The sequence below is a fragment of the Pogonomyrmex barbatus genome, unplaced genomic scaffold (assembly GCF_055798465.1).
Source record: "Pogonomyrmex barbatus isolate J1 unplaced genomic scaffold, ASM5579846v1 scaffold1, whole genome shotgun sequence".
NCBI classification, from domain to species: domain Eukaryota; kingdom Metazoa; phylum Arthropoda; class Insecta; order Hymenoptera; family Formicidae; genus Pogonomyrmex; species Pogonomyrmex barbatus.
Window position 1 is genome coordinate 17692394 of NW_028297098.1, and position 13558 is coordinate 17705951.

Genomic DNA, 13558 nt, shown 5'->3' on the forward strand with positions numbered 1-13558 from the left:
GGCAAAATAAATTATTTCAATCATTTATTTTCTCCAATTATTTTTACTAAATTATAACAATGGTATTGATAATAAAGATTTATGCAATAATAATTGTCCAATCATTGCTAACTATTTATCTTGATGAAATCTGAAATGGTAATATATCGTTCATTATGTAGCGACATCGTACATGAATGACTTAGCAAAATGCGAAAAGAAACCCTCCAATTAACGTGCGCAGTTGCAGCTGAGAATAAATAAGGATTACTATGTGCCTAGACGACGTTGCAAGAGGGTGTGATATGTTTTGCAGTTTGGGCGCAGAGTGACTTTGGGGATGAAACCAACGGGGGTCTTGCAAGGCTCGACGCGGGTCATGGCGCTCACACCCCCGGTGGTAGCAATCCTAGTACACCAGGAGCGACCCCTACGACACCCTCCGGTGGATATTCCACAGGACAACCAAGGAACCGTACGAACGCAACTCACAGGCCAGACATTCGAAAAGGTACGTTTCGATTGTACAAAAATAATACAAAATATAATCTTTTTCAGTTGTAAATATCAAAACTATGTATATGAGGGGAGGGAGAGTTGAAAAATCAAAATTCAATTCTATTAAAGCATTAAATATGTTAAAATATTGAAGCACAAAAAGATTTAATATCTTTTGTATCGATTAGCAAATATCTCTTATTATTTTAATCTCTACATATTAATCGTTATAAATAATACTATTATTAGTTCAACGTATTCTTTTCAGAAACTATATAAAATATATCAAGCGCACGTAATTCAAAGTTCGACACTAGATTCTGTAACCGGAGGGATGTATTTGCTCGAATCAAAATTTAGTTCGGAGAGGGAGAAAAGGCTATTCGGACGCCATTCTCTATCGCGTTTACACGGAGTTCTGAAACGAATGCGCGAAATGGTGGATGGCGGCAAGTGGGAAGAGGCGCGGAAAAGGTCGCTTACGTTTGTTTGCACGTTTGTTCGGCACTTAGCTGGAACACTCTCACCCGCGCCCCAAATCCCCGCAAATTGAAATATCTCCCGGAGTCTTACGTTCCCGGTTAACAACAAACCTCCGCCGCGGATCTCACCTCATCCGTTCTAATGCCGGCGGAGACGTCAGTTCTCGCATGTGCTTTTCGCTAGTCCATCATACTTTTGTGACAAGAATACGAAGCTCGCATAAATATAAAAAAATTTAACTTGATAAATCAAAAAATGCATGAAAAAAATTTCTAAAAGTATAGAATCATTTAATAAAGTAAAATGATATTTATCGAAAATTACATTAAATCAAATTAATAGACATTAGTTTTATACCTGGCCTATAAGCTATATCATATATGATAGAAAGATTCAAGATTCTATTTAGTTCATAAATAATATACGTAAGAATAATTTTTTTTACATACGTTATTTAATGGAGAGAATTTATTGTAGAAAACAATTTTTCTTTTAATTACACAGCATGTGATATTATCATACAAATACTGTCGTATCTCGCAGTGCTTTAATACTTTAATTCCGAAGATTAATTAGACTTGAAAATTTTGACACGAAAATATCGAAATTATAATGGTTTCAAATTGCGATCAAACTTGGTATCACTTAAAATTTTCACGAACTTGCATCATATATCTTAAGATTACATCATTAGTAATTTGTCTTACTAACTCACTTATTTTAAAACAGTGGATCTATGAAATATCTTAGTCATCATTTTTATAAATATAGCTAAATGTATATACATGCATGTATATTTACTTACATCTTATGCTGATTTGATAAATCTATCTAGTTTGTTTTAAATTAGAATAAAATATAATTTATCACTCACCGACATAATGCGCAGCTGCAGAAGTGTAACTATGAAGTCGTAACATACACAACGTTTATTCGCGAGACACGGTTAATTACGATCGCGCGACACTTTGCATGGCACTCCCGACATTAATCACACGTAACGTGCGCTACGCTACGACCTTGCGACGGGAGGATAATACGAAAAAAATATTATCGCATGGAGCTACAATCCGCATTCAACACTTGGAAACTTTACAGACACGTCTTCTTGTAAATAACACACAACGAATTTTTGACGATGGAAGATTTTAAATAAAAATGTCGCATGCGCGAATTTACGATACGCAATTGATAAAATACGGAATTAATTATGACTTACTGATATGTGATGCGGAAATTCAGAATCGATTTTGTATATTCTATTTATGTGAAATTTAATGAGAAGAAAATTTCAGAAAATGTCAGCAAAACTTTGCTCTGACACACACAATATAATTTAATTAATGAAATTGAGTTGATAATGTATTAAGATGGTAATTATGACAGTAAATAATTAAAATTCAGTATTATATGAACGCATTACATATTGCAAAATTTAATTTTAAATTGTTAAAAAGATGATTATTATCTATTTATAGTATCTAATTTATAATAATTTATAATAAAATAATTGTTTGTAATTTCTATCTCTTTTGCTTTGCTTTCCATTTAAATGAAGAATAAATCACTCGAAATGTGTGTTCTAATTAATAACTATTACTTTATGTTTACGAAATATTAATCGCGAGATTGAATCGCGTATACTAATATTCAATAAGTATATTTCTAAATAATGATGGCATTTAGCGATTTTTTTGATACTTGATACGTTTGACACTGTTCACGTTTCGAGAAATTATAACATTGCACACAGAGCGATACGCGCGACTTTACCTGTCAGTCCGAGACTGAAGATATAAATAGTAGTTTGTCTTGTGTATACACAATGCTAAATTGTATATCATAAACAACAACAGTTCAGCGCGCTGTAATAATGATTATTTATTATTACGAAATATGTAATGAGCGTTACAAAGTAAATATACATTGAATTTTTCATTCAAATTAATGATGAATTACAGGATATTTTATTTTATTTTTAAATATATATCCCATTTTATTTAAAAACTAAGATATTATATTGCTAATATTCTGGTATCATTTTCGCAAAATTTGGAAAACTCTTAATTTATAATTAAGCCTAGTATCCAAGATACTATACTATTGATGGTTTCGTCGAAGATATGATACCTTAACACTTTTCAGGTGTACGAACACCACCAGAAGTGAAACACGAATTGGGTACCGGCGGTGGCGTCGTTTCTCCTGGAGGAGTGGTCGGAGTCAACGATACCGATGACAAGGATGGCAAGAAGAATAAACGACAAAGGCGACAGAGGACACACTTTACGCAGCATCAGCTTCAGAACTTGGAGATGACGTTCATGAGGAATCGGTATCCAGATATGTCAACTAGAGAAGAGATAGCTTGCTGTACAAATCTTACGGAAGCTCGAGTCAGGGTAAGAGAATTTACAATATCGTAATTTATATTGAAGAGTTTAAATTTCATCGCGTCAAAATTATAAAAATATCTGTAAAAGAAAGATGATTCAACTAATAATTAAATGGATTTGTCTTAAAGTTTTTATATTTATTTACAAATTTATCTACAGTAACTTACACTTTTTTAGTAATATGAAGTAATTAATAAAATCATTAAAAAATTACATACTTAATTGACAAATAGAGATAATTTAGATTTGATTTTATTTTAATAATTCATATAATCAATAGATTTGAGCTAATACTCACATTGTGTTGGTGAAACATTAACAATTTTTGTGTTCTTAAAAATCGTTATGAAGACGAAAAATATGAAATAATAATATTAAAGCAACGTTCAAAAATTTAAGTTCGTGATGAATAAAGCAGACATCCACAATGGATGCATTGAAACGTCAAAGTATTGATTACAAAAATAACAATCTGCTGACTGCGGATGATATCTTTATGTCTTGCATTAGCGAAGTCTATACATCTTGTAGAATGGTTTGTCAAGATAAGGAAAATAATGAAAAGTTTTAAATATTATTAAAGATTAATGAATTGAAATTACTATTCAAGAAAATTTTTCAACAATTTCTCTTTGCTTGTTCTAAATAAATTTAGAATCGATCAAAATATGTAATTAAATTATGCAAAAATTATAGAATTGAAATTAATGTCACATTCTTATACACGTGATGATATTATTAGAAATCTTTTATAATTTTATTAATTACTTCATATTACTAAAAAAATGTAAGTTACTGTAGATAAATTTGTAAATAAATAAAAACTTTAAGACAAATCCATTTAATTATTAGTTGAATTATCTTTCTTTTACAGATATTTTTATGATTTTGACGTGCGATGAAATTTAAATTCATAAGAAAATTCACTCCAATACACACTTAACGAAATTCATCTGTATATATTAGAAATATTAAACTCTAAATATTTATAATCAGAATTTCGTATAATCACATTTTTATGGATTCGAGATATATCAATATAAGGACAAATAAAAATATTTCTTGAACGATACTTTTCTGAGATTGCAAAAGAAAAATAATTTTGCGACAAAATGACATTGAAGAAGGTAGACTGTTAGAAAGTTCGCGGATCCGTAAGCATTGTATAAATCCTCTTGCCGTGGTGTCTCCGCAACTTGATTCGCGAACAAACGACGGATCGCGCGCGGCCCAAGTCCGAGTGACTTCGAAGCGGATCAAGCGAGCGGCCAGACATGTTTCTCGAAATCCCGGCGGCCTGCTTGCGTTTCGTCGGGACGTTCCGAGTGGTTGGCATTGCGAGACGGCAAAGTATGGAAGAAGTGTGCGTGAACAAGGCACGGGGCAGAGGGAGGTGGACACAAGGGTGGAAGAGAGTGGGCAGATAGGAGGTCACATGGGGAAAGAGGTGAGAGTGCCGCGCGCAGGCCACAGGGGAGGCTTTGCGCCAGTAAGCCCCGGTGGATTTATAGAACCACACGTAGCGTGGTACGGTGTTCCCGCCACGGTGCTATACGCCATGTACCAAAACGCTGCAGATCCCCGGCCGTCGCTCGTTCGCAAACTGTAACGCCATTATGGAGATATTCTTCATTTTAAACCTACCTCCGCGCGCGCTTACTTCAAGTGCGAAAGACATCCTTTCATGCGACCCTCATTAGTTCAGAGTCTAACTCGTGCTCGTAATGGAAAATAATAGAACTGTACTACAGAACAAGCCCACCTGTATACAAATTTTATCACGGAAATTTCTGTTTACCAAGCAGGAGCTAATACATGTAATATCTTTTATAAAGCATTAGCGAAATATTTATGAGCAAAAGAAATCTTAAAGTTTCTGATGAATTTGAATATTGCTCCATGCGTAATATCAACACATCACGTGTTATCTTTAGGACTCGTTTCCTCAGCGTAACGTAACGTCATAGAAATCCCTAGTGTCGGGTAAAAGATCCGAAAACGTCATATTGGAGAGGAGAACGAAGAGAAAGATACCGAAGAGTCGACGAGAGAGATAGAGCGAAGAGAGAGGAACTGCGAGAAAGAGAGGCCGAGCGCGAAGCCGGGTACAGTTATCTGCAAAGAGGCAGGCGTATGTTTCGGTCGGTGGCAGCAGAGCGCGGCTGTCCGAGATAATCCGCCGGTGATTAAGACCATAAATCCATCGGCGGATTAGTATGGTTGCACCGCACACCTCGCGGCGGCGCTCTGGCTGGTGCACGAGAGTCGCTCTGTGCTCCAGCCTCCAGTGGCAGTGTACCGCTCTGTCTTTCTTTCTCTACACACTCTACAGATCTCTCCTTCTCTCCTTCCGGTTCTCTATCCAATTCCCGTTCCCTCTCTCTCTTCCTCTGCGCGCAATCATCCACCCTCCTGGATCCCTGATTGCGGCGCAACCGACACACATCCAATGTCTGTATACCTCAGCCTGGTCTGGCGGGCGAAGGGGTTGCGCGAACGAGAGGGATCGAAAGGGAAGGGGAAGAGGAAGGGAGGGAGGAAGAGAGAGAGAGAGAGAAAGAGAGAGAGAGAGAGAGAATGCGGGAGAGAGGAACCGAGCTTACACGCCATGGGAATGGGAAATGGGACGCCGCGGAATATAGGTGGACACTAACCGGTATGAGAGTGAGGATTACCGGGTGTCATCCGTATTCGGCCGGGTTAGCGGCTGTCAGCGGCCAATGCTATCGCTATATATCAATTATTACCTTTAGCCTCGCCGCGCAACGCTCGGCTGCATTCCGCTGCACACACTCGGCTGCACTGCGATGCATCGCCCGCCCGTTCATCCGCTCGCCGGATCTCGTTCGTATCACGCGGGCCGATTTGCATCGCGACGCATCCTATGCAAACGCATCGTGCGACCGCGCCTCTCGCATCTCCAATTCGATCCGCGCTTCCACGGTTACGCGGGTTTAACGTTGAATCCACGGCAGCTGCTGGCTGCCTGGCTTGGTTGGCCATTCTGATGGCCATCGCCAGCTCGTAAGTTCTGATAAACGCGAAAAGTACTACGTAGCGATTGTCTTGGGCTTTCGGAGCGCAGCGACGATTAACGGAGAAAAATAGATCGTAGTAGAGCTCGTATAGCACGCGTATTGTAACAATAGTGCTCCTAAAATAAATGGTAATAATATTTAAATAATGAATAGCGATATTAGATTATTATCGTAATATTAAAATTCGTATAATAAATTATTATTCTAAAGTAGAAGGACCAATAGTAAACATGTTTAATGAAATAATATTCTGTGTGATACAAAATCTTGAATCTTTCACATAAAAAATTTAAAGGAAAAACGTAAAATCTAAAATTTTTATAGATATATTTTTATAGATATACAATTGTTTCAGATTTACAACAAGATATGACTTTAAAAGCTACACTTAAAAGAGATAAACATAAGAATACGCCAAAAACGACAGTTACTGTAAATATTTAGTATTTATTTAGTAGTAAACATATATTTAATATAATATACGATAAATTGAGACGGTCAGATTCAATTTAATGTTAGGCATTGTAAGTTTTTATCTCGAAAGGCTCCCTTTGATCCCAACTTCAGCTTTAGAGCGAGTCGAAGCGGAGATACGATCGGCTTTACGATAATGTCCGAGAATGGCCGTTTTCAAGTTAATATCACGTTGAACGAGATGAAAAATGGCAAAGGGCGAGCTGCGCGTACTCTACAGGCGAATCAGGATTTGAATCGGCGGCAGTTAATCTTCTATCGGGTATTGTATTTTTGATACAGAACGTTGCAATGCGTTTTTGCAATTCTGTTGCGAAACGCTGGAACTTTCAAAATTTTTCAAAAATTTAATCTAATTTTGCATTGAATCAAATAAAATGTTTTATATTAAATAAGTTATATCGATCATAAACAAATATGGATAAATAATTATAAACAACTTTATATAACGCTTAGAAATATTATATATATTTTACTATTTGAGATTAAAATTTTGCGAACTTACTTTGATACAATATTAAAATCTTATAAATATCAATTTTTCCTACTAATCTTACACAATTGATATTTTCATATTTCGCACAATCAAAGTCGAAGAATACAAGATTTTCAGATAACGTTTTAAAATCAATTAATCATTCTTCCGGTGACAATCGTTTATCGTAATAAACAATATTTTCAAGATTTTAACGTCAATGATCGCGGAAGAAATTCGCGAAACAAATATATAGTTCGCAAAATAAAATCGTGCTTGCTTTGTCTATGAACGTTGCAACAAAGTAGAAAATACGACGAGATATAAATTCATTCAAAAGGAAATAAGATAAAAAAATGCATAAAAAAATAAAAAATTATGTACTTCAAAATATAATCTTAAAATATAATCTAGATATAGCTTTTTCAAAATAATTCTCTTGTTTGCGTAAAATAACGATTTGAAATTTAAACTTAATCAACATTAAAAACTTTTAAAATTTTAGTTAGATTATTACTTTACTTAAAATACAATAGTAATATAATTACAAGATATTATTATATATTTAATATTTATATACACTTAATATTACATACACTTAATAAGAAAATAAATGTAACGGTACATATCTTTTCTAAGTTATCAATGCATTTATCTTGATATTTTTAGTTGATAATTCTTTAAATTGAATTAACGAAGAAAAGCAAAAACAATGGAACTATGTAATTCTAATGCTTGGCAATAAATTCGTATAAGCATCCTTACGCCGATATTGCGAAAGAATCACGGCTCTCCAAGTTCGACATAGACGAATAAAAAAAGAAGGAACGGAAAAAAGTATATTTAACTGGAAACGAATCAGCGGTGAACGCGGGCAATGAGCCGTAACTATTTATAAATTACAAAGAAATGGAGAAGCCTCGAGAGCTAGTAGGATGGGGACGGCGGCATTAAAAATCACGTGTTCCGCTTGAGCTCATAATCTCGTATAATCTTTTGCAAAGTTGTTAATACTCGCGGCTTACGGGTGTTAATTTAATATCCATACAGGTACGCCGACATTGAATATCCGAATCCCACCGGCTGTGCAGCTGTTACGGTCCACCAGCACAACGATAAAAAAAAATCCATAAAACTACTCACCCTGTGTGAGAGAGAGAGAGAGAGAAAGAGATGGAGAAAGCCCAGCTTCCCATTCCGTATCATACGCGCCGGCTCATACGCCGTTTGTATCGTTCAGCGCCGCCCTCCGCGACGCTTTAACACGAACGATTTCTCGTTTCCGTCGGCTGTATCCTTCCGATCGCAAAGCACAATAAAATACAAGAATATAAGCAATTCAAATAGAAAAACTTTAGAAATTCCCACGGAAATTCCCACGTAACGTCTCACTCCTCAATTTTCAATCCTGAACTGTCAATACTCAAAAGCACCTTTCGGACTCGTAATCATTAACAATTGTTTCATATGTCCCGATAATTATTGGCTGCATTTCGAGTAGAATAAAATTCTTCTCGATTGGAATATCTATACATCGATACAATATGTATACAATATTGTGTTTGAATTAAACAATAGTTTGAGTTAAACATATAAGGGATCGATGAGATGATTATTACATATCGATATACGACAAAGGATGACTATCACATATTCAAACATAAAATTTCTTTCCTCTCTAAATTGAGAAACAACATCGACCCATTCCGATCCCCCAAGTTGTTGATATACGCGTGAACGGGGTTCGTTGTTGCGGACGTGACGAATTTTATTCGTATCCACTCCTGATAGCCGATGGTTTGCCGTGTTTGCTGCGTGTTCACCGACCCGAGGCGTATTCGTACCGATCCTACCCTCGAAACACACACGCGTGCGCACCGACTACATATGCACAGCGGTATGTGCAACGATACAAACGCAGCCGCGTCCCGTTTCCCCCGTGTCGGACGTGGCCATTCTCGCTGATCCATCTCGGCGTTATAGCGAGATTTATGGAGACGCCACTGTTGGAACCCGAGACTGAGACGGGTGTGGAGGGCATGAGAAGAGGTAAGGAAGAGAACGAAGAGAGGGAGGCCGGCCAGAAGACGGAGTGTATTTCGCATGCGAGAATGTGTGCGGGTACAGTGCGGGTGTAGAGACGGCAGAAAGAAAGAGAAAAAGAGATCTATTCAGGATGAGAGGAAAAAAAAGGGGGATCAAAACTGGAATAGAAAGAAATACCGCAGGGAGAAAGCAGGAGAAAAAGCGGAAGGAGAGGAGAGAGGAGGAGAAGGAGAATTCATCCTGGCAGCCATGATGGTCGCGGTAAGCGAGCCTGCCATAAGCGAGCAGCTGCCTTCTTCGTATACCGAAAGTATTTATTTTTTTCACAAGATGAATCACTTAAAAATTACGGAGATGTTGTTTTGCATAACTGTAAGTGGGATTAATCGATTCTGAACGAATGGCAGGGCGCTCAAGAATATCGACAGAAATTAGCAGCGCCATGAACTTTTCTTTCAAGCTCCAGCGAGACGGCGCCGGCGGCGCTCGAGCGAGAGAAAGCGGATGTTGTTATAAATCGCGGACGGTGTCGCGAGAGCTTTCGCAAAGAGATGTAGGAGTAGTTCAAAGTTACGAGTGGTGAACCGCTTATTCCCGACAGACAAAAGGTTTCCACCTTCGCGCCACCGTCAAATCCCCGCGAAGCCCCGGATATCCGGCGGTATACTTCACGGAATTTACTTTTAACGAAGTAGTGTCGCACCTCCGCCGTCGTGTTTTCGGCACGTAACTACGGACGTTATCGCACCTGTTTGTTCGCTACGGTAATTGCTTGCGCTTTTCATAACGACAATAGTCATGATTTTTATAACGTGACGTAACGCGATCACTATCAAGTCAAATAATGATGGGATAAAAGTTTGTTTGATAATAACGATAATGCTAATAATGTTAATAATACATATTCGATAACGATGCGATGTAATACATGATACAAATTATTAAATTTTGGAAAAACTAAAGAAATAGTAACTTTTGAAATTGATGTGTCATAAATGTGTTAAAAATTTTATAATATATATTTAATATTAATATATTAAATATTAAGTATATATTAAATATTATGCGATTGATCAAGAAGTAAAATAAAATTTATTAATTTATAATTTTTTTCTACATATTTTTCATGAAATATTTTTAACATAGATACAATTTATTCCATACATTTCATAATATTTACGAATTTTTTTAAGTATTTACAAATTATTATTTCTAAAGTTAAAATGTTCAAAAAATTATATCATTTGTAAAAACAATAATATAAAAACTTAAACATTTCCGTAACAACAAATATTTTACTATGCAATAAAGAGGTAAGGCACCAGTTAAAACTATTTCACAGTATAATCAAATAATCAAAGGAAGAGAAAAATGGAGAACATCGATGTGAACAACGGATTCACGAGACAAACGAGGAAAGCGTACCGAATTATGGATAGACGAAAGAAATGGACGAAGGCACGAGATGTAAAGAGAGATAGAGCGAGAGAGAATGAGGAAGCGAGTCTACGGCGTGAAATCCTCGCGAAGCCCCTAGATATCCGTCGGCTCCTTCACGGAATTTATTTTTAATGAAGTGGCGCTTTCGCACGCGCGCTGGTCCTCCCAAGATTTTCGGGAATCCTTCGTGGCACGGCAACGCTCCTCCTCGAGCCATTTTCTATCCCTTTTCCTTCGATGTGAAAAGACATAGAAGCGAAACAAGGATGGCGGAGGAGGGTTAAGGAAGTGATACGGGGCCGAAGAGGAACGGTCGAGAAACACAAATGGTGAACATAAGAATAGTCTCCACGCTTTTCCTCGTTTTTTAAAATGTTCGTCTTCAAGAACACAAGCAATGCGCGTGCACAGCCAGGATAATTTTGCGAATTTCGAGAGGTCGTAGGTGTGCGATACGTCGGAAACGGAGACGGAGGGATGGTGGATAATATAATGATGGCGTCGGCTGGGCGAGGAGGGGCGGGGCTACGGGGGATCAATATTATCCTCCTCCACCTCCACCTCCGTTTCCTCGTCCATGCGTCTCTTCTTCTCTCTCACTCTCTCTTTCACTCTCTGTCTCTCCCTGTCTTTCTCTACACCCACGACTAACCTTCCCTCAGACTCCCCCTCGAGTTTCCCCTCCGACGCGCCACCATCACCATCTCCACCCTACGAATGTCAGGTTTCTCTCCCTTCTACCGTCTCCCACAGCCTCCTTCTTCAGCTCGTCCTCCGGTTTCTCTCTCCTTCTTCCTCCTTCAACCTAAAGGATGCGATCTCGCACGAACTCATGCGAACGTTTCACACGGAATGAACGAGATCGTTAATCTAGACGCACAAAAACATAAAACATTACGTTGAAAGATTTATATCATATTTTTGATGATTATATGTCGCGTTGATATTTTAAAATTTCTTATATTTTGTAATAAACTAATGTTGACAGAGGAAACAAAATAGTATAAAAAAATTTTTATTTCTACACACAGTTTATTTTAAAGCTTTTATTATAGTTTGCATTTGAAAGAATATAATTAATCGCCGATAAAACTTACCAATGCAGTTTCATATAGATTTTAGGCAAATAGCAATTTGCTTTTAACTGTAACAGTCGATATTTGATGTAATTCATTCTCATCATTTTAAAAATATGTATATTACATACACGAAGATTATTGATTTACTCAATAAAAAATATTTAACAAAATTCAAAAAAAGCTCAGACAAATAACGATATTCATTTCACACAAATGCACCTCATAAATATAAATAAATATTTCAAGCTAATTTCACCAAAGATCAGCTACTAAGCCTTACAAATTTAAGACTCATGAACATATTTATAAATGACGCTACAAATTGGCGCTATAAAAGGATATCTTGGTGCGATGGGATGAAAACTGTTCCGCTTAAATAGGCCTTACTCAAGAGCCGGGTTTTGGTAAGACTCGGCTGTAAGACTCTCTTGACCAAGGAACTAACGGCACGGCGTGGCGCGCAACTTCTGAGCGCAATGGAACAAATCGCGGTTACCCGGAGAGCCCGGAGCCCGATGTTAAGTCACGGGATTACCGCGGACGGGCCGGTGCGGTGTTCGAGGGTGTCTATGTAGCACGTAGACGTATGTGCGGCGCGGAAGACGACCGTAGGGAAGAGCGACACCAACGATAGAATGGGACAGGACGGGGGAGGACCGTAGGGGGTGTGATTGATGAGGCATCCCCGGTCACGGTCTCATTACATTTATATAAGCTTTCGTAGATTGAGCCGAACGTGTGCACGAGAGAGAAAGAGAAAGAGAACGAACGAAGGCTTACATGGTGGCGAGGGGTCGTGATTTGATGAGGTTTTATTGCCCGAATGATGTGACGCAGCCATTGTTCTCCGAGCCGGTTGCCAGGCGGAAAACAGTGGATTCGATTTATCGCGTCAATCCAGTCACATCCGAGATCGTATTTCAAACATCATCGAGAATCGACCTGACGCTTTAATATCATAATTTTTTAATTTATTAAGAATTACACAACTGCCGGCCAATGTGAAATTTTACTTACCAAAAACAGATTTTACGTAACCCGTTACATGAGTATTTTGTAGATATCATCATTCATCAAATTGGATTGGAAATAGCTATTAATGAGATTAATCTAATGTACCAATTAATTACAACATAAATTATTACTGAATTATAATACGCTTGTTGGTATATTTACGTCGGGATTCCTCTCACGATTATTTGATCAATAGCTGGAATCGGTCCAGTCGGTCAAGCGATGGTTTCCCCTCAAGTACCGAGCGTACATTCATCGACGAACTTACGAATCAAGAGCATTAAGATTCTCCCAGTCATTCTTCATTCAGTGGAGATTTTGCGACGCTGTTAAAGTTTATGGGCGCGGCATCTTGTGTGTACACGATGCGCCTTTGCGCGAGAGTTTATTGATTCTCTCGCGGCATCTTTCGCCCGCCGTACCATTCTGTCCTATCGAATTTACTCCCTCCTGGCTTACCATCGTCTCCAATGGTGTCGCGACTACCGGCCCGCTTCGTAAAATTCAATGATGTTTCTCGTGCGATTTACCAATGCGACAAAAAAAAAACGCGCAGCCATATATAAATCTTTTCTGCAAATATAAATAAAAAATAATCCATTTTTTATGACAAAAAATTAAACAATACATAGTAAC

At 37.6% G+C, this 13558-nt stretch overlaps 1 protein-coding gene across 3 annotated transcripts in view; it reads left to right on the forward strand.

Moving 5' to 3' along the window:
* The window catches only part of Ptx1 (pituitary homeobox homolog Ptx1), a 29297-nt gene that overhangs the window by 13681 nt on the left and 2058 nt on the right, over positions 1–13558 (forward strand). For 2 of the 3 annotated variants that reach the window (XM_089073109.1, XM_011636012.2), the window contains exons 2-3: positions 296–490; positions 3106–3362. In XM_089073109.1, coding sequence (XP_088929235.1) covers positions 296–490; positions 3106–3362 — 452 coding nt within the window. The remainder of the gene's footprint in view (positions 1–295; positions 491–3105; positions 3363–13558) is intronic. The other variant, XM_089073116.1, reaches the window with a different exon arrangement.